Genomic DNA, 10,951 nt, shown 5'->3' on the forward strand with positions numbered 1-10,951 from the left:
TTGTGAGAAAGTGTATTATAAGTTAAATAATCTGTCTGTAACAATTGTTGGAAAAATTACATGTGTCATGAACAATGTAGATGCCTTAGCCGACTTGCCAAAACTATAGTTTGTTAACAAGAAATTTGTGGAGTGGTTGAAAAACAAGTTTTAATGACTCCAACCTAACTGAATGTAAACTTCCGACTTCAACTGTAATTTAGGACATGTCCAAAATAAGTCGGTCATAGTCCCCTCATCCTACTTGTTCCTCTCACAGTTGTGAGCTGTCTGGGAATATTTTATGCAGTATAACTTTTGAGTAATGTAACCTGTGTATCACCTTAAACTGAACAAGGTTGTGTCTGGCATTCACTGAACTGTGGTTTATATTCCGGAGAGCTTCTACCCAGTCCTACTCATCTGAGTATTCTGAACCAAGTTCCTGCTCCCAAGCCCTTTTAATAGTGTCTGTGGATGCCTCAATGTGGGCCTGTAGCACATCATAAAATCTAGGATTGTTTGGCTTAATGTCATACTATGGGATATGTGTCCTTAAGAAATTCCTGATTTTGAGGTATCTGAAAGAATCTGCTGCTGGCATGTTAACTTATTTTGTTTCTTTGCTGCTTGCTCTTGCAGAATTTTGTGCTTCCTATTTTCCCTTCACTTTTTTCCACCAAATATTTTCGAATCCAGTCACTTGACACATCTACTCCCCGCCAGCTCTCAGTTTCAGAGATTGTGTGTGTGCACACAACCTGGATACTGCGACCAACCCCTTAAACCAGTTTGGGTGAATGTTGCCTCATCAAAGTGCCATCAAAGTAATCCAAGTAAATTATCAAAGCAGGTTATGCCACTTCTAAAGTTCATGAGAAACGTATCCAACTATTACTTATCAGAGAGTGGGAGCAACTGAAATATGCCTTCACAGCAGTGGTGGCCAACGTTTCTCGGGGGTGGGGAGCACAACCATTCACAGCCGACACAGTCAATAAATATATTCCTCACCAGTCAACCTGTCAATCAGGATTAATGGTCTTTAAAAAACTCCCTTCAGATCGCAGGTCTTTCCAGCACTGCGAGAACGGGTAGTCAGAGCTCTATAAATTAAGCTGCCAGAGTCAGAGGCGGTAACGTCTAAAGGAAGGAACACAACACACTTGTTGTAGACGATTCCGTAGCGCATGCCTTTGGAGACACTCGCGCCTTCTTTAGGTTACTCGAGTTCAGTTTTGTTAAAAGTAACAAAGTACTACCGGTGTAAAGAGGTATTGAATCAAATAACATAGTTTTGCCAGTATTCTGAATAAATCGAGAAACATGCTTGAGCTCCGTATATTGACGAGCTTATCAATTGTAGGACATTTTGACATCAAGTGCTGCAGTAGCCTTCTTTAGTCTGCTATTAGTTTTAACCCGATAATTACCTAAAAACCTAATATTGAACTCTGCTCTGCCAAGGACATCACGATTGGAGGATATCGTTACTGAACTTGTGTTTCTGTGTTCGAAAGTTGTTTTGAGAATTTAGGTTACTGTACAAGAAGTAACATGGATTTTAAGTGTTTGGGCTGCATGGTGCTGTTCCCCATCCACATTCTATACTACATATTGAAAGCAAGCGTGTGCTTACTGCAACCAAGTAGACGGAGAACCCTGACCAAGGAGGTGGTGCTGATCACAGGCGGGGGGCGAGGTATTGGTCGTCACCTGGCTCAAGAGTTTGCCAAGCAGGGCGCTAAAAAGGTAAATTAAACAGATGCATGCGTTTAGTTTCTCAATTTTTTGTTTTTATTATGCAACTTGTTGCGCATTAAAAGTGAGTGGGTCTACTTAGCCTAGACAATAGGAGTACTCAAAATAGCCAGTATTAGCCCACACCTGTGCAGGTTTTCATATCTTTTGAATTAGTACTTGTTAATTATATGGTTATAACAATGACTGAGTTCATACCCTGTACCAACCATACATAGTCTTATTTACACACATTTCTTGACAAAACTAATATTTTTTATTGATGTAGTACTGCCCCACCCCCATCCTCCTTTACCAAAATCTCCATATGTTTGCCTAGGTACATTGTGAGGGCAAAGACATCAGTTTGCCCATGTGTTACTCCAATCTATTGTTTCTTCCAATATGAATGCAGGGTGCCATGACCTTAAGAGTAAATGGGCCATTGAGATTGCAGGACAGGGTTCTCAGTTTTGGTACAAGTTGCACAACAGAGTAGGTCAACCAGAGGGCATGTCTGCAGAAATCGATGGTCCCCCTCTGACCGTTTGACCACTGCCATGATATAGTGAAGCACAGAATTATATTTGTTCAGCCAAAACTCAGGAATAGGAGTTATGTCTGAAAATGTATAGTGGATGAGATCAGGCATCATTAATGTCCAGAAGAAAGTTTTATTGGTTTATGACTGCCAGCAGAACTGATCAATTGATAACAAAACCCTACTATGGATTTGGGATGAATGTGTGCTTCTTTTTTCTACTTGAAACTCTCTGAAGAAACATGTTTGAAAGCTAATCACATAATCCTCACAGAATAAGTGTTGTTGTTCATCTGGGACCAGCAAAGGAACACTTACCTATGCCAAGTGCCAACATAAAACATCACATTGCCAGAATAAAACAGATTCAGATGTGTTTTTCAAGCAAACCAGAAAGGCAGAAATGACCTTACATTGAGTTCATTATTGAGGTGAAATGAAGCCTACAGAGGAAGGTGACATGTTTTAGCTGCCTCGCCCATCCTAAACATTCATCATCATACATCCAGGGGTCTTATAAATAGCCTGTCTCCACCCCCATCCCCCTCCCTAAAAAGGAGCAGTCACTTAGGTTTGAAATACCTCAGTGACTACATTGACAGTCCCCGCCAAGCCTCCACTACTGGTCAGATTACCCACTATTCCTATTATAACTTCCTTCAAACATTACACAGCTGAGTGCATAGTGAGCCACCGTGGTGTTCTGTTTGCTCTCATGTGTAATGGACAGAGTCCAGTCTATTTTACACCTCTCAGACACACAGATTGAGACATAATCATGTCACAAGGATTTCATATGAATACCACATCCCCCTTTTACAAATCAAAATCAAAAGATAGTTGCATGTTCGCCATGTAACTTAGACCAATAATGACTAGCTTTATGAATTGCCATGTGGCAAACGACAGAGTTGTAGTTGTTATTTAAGTAATAAGGCCCGAGGGGGTGTGGTATACAGCCAATATACCATGGCTAAGGGCGGGTCTTTAACCACGACCCAACACGGAGTGCCTGGATATTGGTCATATACCACAAACCCCAGAGGTGCCTTAATGCTATTATAAACTGGTTACCAACGTAATAAGAGCATTAAAAATAAATGTTTTGTCAGCATTCATGCCTCAAACGTACCGGTTTATAATTGCTGTTCTTTTATGTGGCCTGAGCTAAAAAAAACAAAAAAACATTTTAAGTTAAATTGCTTTTGCCTCGCTCATCATCCTTCCATCAACATCTTCTCATGGAAGAACCCGGAGGAAACCTGTGGCTTTTAAAAGCTATAATTTGCTTCTTCACAACAAAGGGGGGTCAGTTTTGCAACTCAATATTTTGATCATAATATTGTGAACATGTGGAAGAAGTACAATTTAGAAAACTAAGAGATAAGATAATGCAATCTTTCTCAGCCCTGGCTTCTCATCTGGAGAACTGGGAACATATGCCTCTACCCAGGTTGATTAGTTGAAGCACTATATAGTGTGTCTTTGTGTGTGTGCGTGTGTGTGTGCAGGAAGCACGCTGCTCCCAGCTGGGTATTGCCCTGCAACTGACCCTGCTATCTCTGCACTAATTAGACAGCAGCAGGACAGGCGACTGCCTCCTGAACTCCCAAAGCCCTCTCTCCCTGTTTGCCCCTATCCTCTACAGCTGCTGTGAAGAGAAGGGTTCATGCCCATCCTTGAACCCAGGTTTTCCCTTGTGAAATATAATTGTGTTGTGGTGTAGGCATGTGGATGACCACACCGCCAGTTCATCATTGCACCCTGACACATCTGCCCTCTGTAATGGCGAAGACTTACTGTCCTTGAATAGACCATCAGTTTTACACAGTTGGTGAATGTTGTTTCATCTTGTCAGATATGGCACTTCAGAGTAATCACTGGTTTATCAGAGATACTTAGTCACCTGATGTGAGGGAATTTAGAATTAGTTTTACCTCAACACGTAGGCATCCTAAACTGATAGCTCTAGATTTAACTGGCCATTGTTTGTGTTGGCACTGGCAGATAAGCATAATGAATTAAATAACAGGAAAACACAGTGTGAATACTGTTAGGATGAAATCCTATGAAAGGCTTTCAGTCATTTAACTAGACCCACTTGCCACTTGTCCATCTCTTCTGATTACTAAAATGGGCTTGCAAAAGAAGCAAACAAAAAAGCAATCCTAATGAACTCAAACAATGACCCATCCAGTGGAAAGACAACCATGTTGAAGTCTTGGAACTGATAGAAACTACATGTCATGCAGATTGTGATCCTCCCACTCAAATGAATGAAGGCCCCAAAGCAAACGTTTCACTTTAAAGTCTCATTCGCTTAGTGCTTCCATTATGTAAATCACAGACAGCTGATCAGATTGCCCTAGATGTGGTGTTGCAGTAAAACAAGACAGATAGCAGCAAAACCTTAGGCAACCTTTGGAAAGCTATGCATGTTTGAGAGGTTGAGATATACTGTACTATCCTCCTATTCATTCCTAAAGAAATATGTGCTTATAGCCCCTGGCTGTCACTGTGCTCTTCTCCATCAGGACAAGGATGTCACTGTGACCTGTACTTGTGTTTAAGTGATCTTCCCTATTAGAATTAGGATTGTTATAGTTACACAACATTGATATCATACTGTAAGGGTGGGTGAAAGACCTGCAAGTTCTTGCACTCACGTGTCCATGCACACACCCAGACACACACAAACACACACATACACACAGGATCACTTTCTTTCTGCTCAAATATTAACCTCGGTCACAGGCAACCAGCCAAGCCCTACATTGGCCCCCTCAGTACTTCACACACTCACTGTTTTCAGACTCCCTGACCAGAAATGACTGGGCTCAACATGCTGTGTAATCTCTTTGAGAATGTGTGTTTGAGAGATGAGGAGGGCTCGACACCTTATTTCATTACCTTTCCCTGACCCCAAAGACTGACAGATCTAATTGCCCAATCGCTGCCCCCCACCTCCATCCTACCCCGTGTTCTCTGCTCTAATGACTGAACTTCATTTATCCTCACCAGGCTGATGAAGAGACAGTTTATTCATACTGCAACTCCACCCGCTTTATCTCACTCTAAAACTATTTGTTGCACCTAAAAATGGCCTCTCTGTTCTATGAATTAAATGAAAATTTCAACCAAATTATGTCTTCTCATCCTTTTGGACCAAATGCTGCAAACATGAAATGTCTATGCACTTATTGAGAGCATGAGTTGTTGGTATAGTTATTTGGTTTTGGCTACCCATTGTTAGCTTCTGAGCAAAGAGAGTAAACACTCAAACGGACGACTAGTAAAAGCTCAAACCAAGGTTTACTCAACCCACTGGGTGCGTTAGCTGCAGACACAACATACAAGTCACACAAGCACATATTTATACCTTTTGACTAGGAGTCACCTCTTTGTATGTCTAAGATAAACATCCTTCTCTGTTGTTAGGCAGAAACTCATTAGGTTCCTCTTACTGGTATTGTCATGGTCCTCCCTAAGTTTAGAACCTTCATAATCGTTGAAGTGTGTGTGTGTGTGTGTGTGTGTGTGTGTGTGTGTGTGTGTGTGTGTGTGTGTGTGTGTGTGTGTGTGTGTGAGATAGGACAGTAGTTCCATTAGATGCTCTTCGGGGTGGGCCCTTCTGGCCCCCCTCCCAGTGTCACGTTCTGACCTTTTATTTCCTTTGTTTTGTCGTTATTTAGTATGGTCAGGGCGTGAGTTGGGGTGGGCAGTCTATGTTTGTTTTTAAATGATTTTGGGCTTTCTATGTTTCGGCCTAGTATGGTTCTCAATCAGAGGCAGGTGTCATTAGTTGTCTCTGATTGAGAATCATACTTAGGTATCCTGGGTTTCACTGTTTGTTTGTGGGTGATTGTCTATGTTAGTTGCTTGTGTCAGCGCAGTTCTCATTATAGCTTCACGGTCGTTATTCGTTTATTGTTTTTGTATAGTTTGTATTCAGTGTTCAGTGCTTTCTTTAATTAATAAATCATAATGAACACATACCACTCTGCATTTTGTTCCGCTCCTTACGACGATCGTGACACCCAGAGGTTTCATCTCTCTTCAACTGTTGACCGTATTTCGAGTTGAGTTCCACATCCTTCCTTGTCCTAGTTCCACGGCAACTGGCCTGCGTTATCAGGAACTGAGACTAGACTGTTGCTCTTTGCTTCCTTCCTTAAGAATATTAATATCCATGTTTAATAACATGTTTAATAATTCATAATACATTTTCTGTCTCACTCAGTAACTTTGCATACACAAAGTCCCTGTTCACCCTTCATTGAGCATATACATTTATTTTACATGTAAAGTAATCAATAAGTTCTAGTATGGCAACATGAATAAGTATATTTCAAGCCAGAATCCAACACCATTAAACTTATTTTAGTCATGTTTTTCTCAGGATTTGGACAACAATAAATGTACAGATCGCTGATTGTTAAAAAGCTAAATATCACTATTCAAGCAGCTGAGTTACTTGTTCGCCTTCTATTCAGAGCATATTACATAGAGTATTAAACAACTTCATTGTCAGTCATTTTCTAACCCTATTTTGTAACCCATGGCTAGTTTACCTTCAATATGTTTCCTTTCTTAGGTGATCCTGTGGGGCCGCACAGAGATGTGTCTGAAAGAGACATGCGAAGAGATCTCCCAATCAGGAACAGAGTGCCACTACTTCCTGTGCGACGTGGCCAATCGGGAGGAGGTTTACAAGCAGGCCAAGGTGGTCAGAGAGAAGGTATGCTGTTTTACCGTAGGTCCATAGTAAATCCAATGAGCAATTTTTATCCACACAAATAAAAAAGTTGTTTTGAGCCAGTGAAACGCTCACAGGTCAAGGTTTCTATCACTGCTGTTTACTTCCCCCCACAGAACTGGCAGGGGTTCATAGCTCCTTGATTCCTCTTCACCATCTGACATATAGATTACACCTCAATTGCAATGTCTGGATAAGATACAGTGCCTTGCGAAAGTATTCGGTCCCCTTGAACTTTGCGACCTTTTGCCACATTTCAGGCTTCAAACATAAAGATATAAAACTGTATTTTTTTGTGAAGAATCAACAACAAGTGGGACACAATCATGAAGTGGAACGACATTTATTGGATATTTCAAACTTTTTTAACAAATCAAAAACTGAGAAATTGGGCGTGCAAAATTATTCAGCCCCTTTACTTTCAGTGCAGCAAACTCTCTCCAGAAGTTCAGTGAGGATCTCTGAATGATCCAATGTTGACCTAAATGACTAATGATGAAAAATACAATCCACCTGTGTGTAATCAAGTCTCCGTATAAATGCACCTGCACTGTGATAGTCTCAGAGGTCCGTTAAAAGCGCAGAGAGCATCATGAAGAACAAGGAACACACCAGGCAGGTCCGAGATACTGTTGTGAAGAAGTTTAAAGCCGGATATGGATACAAAAAGATTTCCCAAGCTTTAAACATCCCAAGGAGCACTGTGCAAGCGATAATATTGAAATGGAAGGAGTATCAGACCACTGCAAATCTACCAAGACCTGGCCGTCCCTCTAAACTTTCAGCTCATACAAGGAGAAGACTGATCAGAGATGCAGCCAAGAGGCCCATGATCACTCTGGATGAACTGCAGAGATCTACAGCTGAGGTGGGAGACTCTGTCCATAGGACAACAGTCAGTCGTATATTGCACAAATCTGGCCTTTATGGAAGAGTGGCAAGAAGAAAGCCATTTCTTAAAGATATCCATAAAAAGTGTAGTTTAAAGTTTGCCACAAGCCACCTGGGAGACACACCAAACATGTGGAAGAAGGTGCTCTGGTCAGATGAAACCAAAATTGAACTTTTTGGCAACAATGCAAAACGTTATGTTTGGCGTAAAAGCAACACAGCTCATCACCCTGAACACACACCATCCCCACTGTCAAACATGGTGGTGGCAGCATCATGGTTTGGGCCTGCTTTTCTTCAGCAGGGACAGGGAAGATGGTTAAAATTGATGGGAAGATGGATAGAGCCAAATACAGGACCATTCTGGAAGAAAACCTGATGGAGTCTGCAAAAGACCTGAGACTGGGACGGACATTTGTCTTCCAACAAGACAATGATCCAAAACATAAAGCAAAATCTACAATGGAATGGTTCAAAAATAAACATATCCAGGTGTTAGAATGGCCAAGTCAAAGTCCAGACCTGAATCCAATCGAGAATCTGTGGAAAGAACTGAAAACTGCTGTTCACAAATGCTCTCCATCCAACCTCACTGAGCTCGAGCTGTTTTGCAAGGAGGAATGGGAAAAAATTTCAGTCTCTCGATGTGCAAAACTGATAGAGACATACCCCAAGCAACTTACATCTGTAATCGCAGCAAAAGGTGGCGCTACAAAGTATTAACTTAAGGGGGCTGTATAATTTTGCACGCCCAACTTTTCAGTTTTTGATTTGTTAAAAAAGTTTGAAATATCCAATAAATGTCGTTCCACTTCATGAAAAAATACAGTTTTATATCTTTATGTTTGAAGCCTGAAATGTGGCAAAAGGTCGCAAAGTTCAAGGGGGCCGAATACTTTCGCAAGGCACTGTAAGAGTGTTGAATATGACTGTCTGTCAGCTCTACTACATAACTTCATATGAAAAGAAAGTAGGTAGAAAGAAAGTGGATAACTTCTTAATAGGAGGAATAGAAACGCAGTCTTGTTTTTGACGTTTGTTATGTTATTCTTTTCCCAGGTGGGAGATGTTACGATCCTGGTGAATAACGCTGCAGTGGTTCATGGGAAAAGTCTGATGGACTGTGACGATGACGCTCTTTTGAAATCTCAACACATCAACACAATGGGGCAGTTCTGGGTAAGTGTTGTTAAGTTTTAGGAAGAAAGGTGTGGGTTTCCTTATAGATAGATCAATCGTATCATTCTCCACAAGTGCTTTTAGTGGCCAATAACCCTGCATGTTGACAGAAGTGGGCGCCCAGCAGGCATGTCAGTCTCAGCTTCATTTACATGAGTGTAGTGGTATTTCCAAATGATAGGCTTACTGCTTCAGCCCCTAGGTAGAAAATCAGAAGGCCTATGGCACTCTGTTTGAATATAGACCAAACTGTCAGGTTGTGTGCAGACAGAAATGCAATCATCAGCTAAAAATAAATGTATACTCAATCTGTGGCTCCACTCGGGCCTGCTTCCCCTGTGTGTCTCTATTTCATGTCTTTAACGGCACATTTTCTCCCATATCCGCCCTCCCTCCCTTTTTCTCCCCCATCCAGACTACAAAGGCCTTCCTGCCACGGATGCTGGAGCTCCAGCATGGCCACGTAGTCTGTATAAACTCCATCCTCTCCCAATCGCCCATCCCTGGGGCCATAGATTACTGCACCTCCAAGGCCTCCTCCCTGGCCTTCATGGAGAGCTTGACTCTGGGCCTGCTGGACTGTCCCGGGGTGGGTTGCACCACCGTGCTCCCCTTCCACACCAACACTGAGATGTTCCAGGGTATGAGAGTCAGGTGAGCAACATGGTTCTTCACACCCTAGTTTACATGAAACCATGTATTGCAGTTACTGCATACCTAATCTTGCTGGTTTTTCTGGTCCTGTAGGTTTCCAGCGCTCTTCCCTCCCCTCAAGCCAGAGACAGTTGCTGAAAGGACTGTGGATGCAGTCAGGACTAACACAGCCTACCTTTACATGCCCTGGACCATGCATGCTCTCGTTGTCCTCAAAAGGTAATGCCTCATGTCATTTTGACCAATTCAAAGTACACACATGTTTTTCACTCATAGGTAACCCCCTATCTCTGTATTTTCTCCACACCCTAGCTTTATGCCACAGGCTGCACTTGAAGAGATCCACAAGTTTTCTGGAACCTATACCTGCATGAATACATTCAAAGGGAGGACATAAACACAAATGATCCTGAATGTCAATACATATCAGAGGAACCTCGTTAACTCCAGAGGATGTTGAATGGAAGGATACATGGGCTACAGGACATTGGGAAACAATGAAAGCCTTTTGAAAGTATGCAGCAAAGTGTCATGGGGACTTCAGCATGTATCGTTGCTTCGGCAGGTAACTTTAGCTTACAAGCTGCTGGAACTTATCCTGGTCACATTCTTGATCTCCTGTGTGTAGTTGGACGGACTTAATACCATTCACACATTGAACATAAGCCATGCAAAACTTGCCTGGATCAACAGCCTTTTTTCCACAAGTCATTTTTTTTGATGATCCTTTCTTTATCCTACCAATAATGTGTCTTTGAATGGAATCACATTAATAAAATACTTTTTCAGAGAACCAAGGTGTCTCTTTGTGCATGTAGACTGGAAAATGTCTACTGAGTGGTCAACACAGCAGAGTTAACCGGATGATTCTCACATGGTAGAGAATGATAACACAGTTATGCAAACCATGCCAGGATGTGTTGTCAAAACAGCAAATGAGCAACATTCATTGGAAGGCAAGACAAATCCATACACTGCTCACTTATACACTATGAAGAAGATTAGGGCCGCGATTAAATCCAAAACGACGTTAAATGGCATTTGACATTTAAAGGCAATTTCCAAGCCGACATCTGTAGCGTTGACCATAAATGCGCTAACATTGCCTTTAAAAGTAGCGTTGACGACTAGAGTGCTCGGATTGAATCCCGGCCACAAGTTGTTGCATGCTGGAAAATAGTTAACCATTAAACCATTCATGTTTTATTGAA

The 10,951-nt window shown here is 41.8% G+C and overlaps 1 protein-coding gene across 1 annotated transcript; it reads left to right on the forward strand.

Annotated features, from left to right (window-relative positions):
• Nucleotides 1–1,046: 1,046 nt before the first annotated feature.
• Nucleotides 1,047–10,530, forward strand: dhrs3b (dehydrogenase/reductase (SDR family) member 3b). The gene is made up of 6 exons (XM_021569481.2): nucleotides 1,047–1,731; nucleotides 6,855–6,998; nucleotides 8,967–9,086; nucleotides 9,502–9,740; nucleotides 9,834–9,959; nucleotides 10,053–10,530. Exons 1-6 carry the CDS (start codon nucleotides 1,537–1,539, stop codon nucleotides 10,135–10,137), a joined length of 909 nt encoding a protein of 302 aa, XP_021425156.1. The 5' UTR covers nucleotides 1,047–1,536; the 3' UTR covers nucleotides 10,138–10,530.
• Nucleotides 10,531–10,951: the final 421 nt, after the last annotated feature.

The sequence above is a fragment of the Oncorhynchus mykiss genome, chromosome 17, assembly GCF_013265735.2.
Source record: "Oncorhynchus mykiss isolate Arlee chromosome 17, USDA_OmykA_1.1, whole genome shotgun sequence".
In the NCBI taxonomy this organism is placed as follows: domain Eukaryota; kingdom Metazoa; phylum Chordata; class Actinopteri; order Salmoniformes; family Salmonidae; genus Oncorhynchus; species Oncorhynchus mykiss.

Bases quoted from the DNA above. Each gene is read 5' to 3' on its own strand.
- dhrs3b (XM_021569481.2), top strand. From the start codon at position 1,537: ATGGATTTTAAGTGTTTGGGCTGCATGGTGCTGTTCCCCATCCACATT. The intron at 6,999-8,966 runs GTATGCTGTTTT...TTCTTTTCCCAG, and splicing joins CCAAGGTGGTCAGAGAGAAG to GTGGGAGATGTTACGATCCT. The intron at 9,741-9,833 runs GTGAGCAACATG...CTGGTCCTGTAG, and splicing joins TTCCAGGGTATGAGAGTCAG to GTTTCCAGCGCTCTTCCCTC.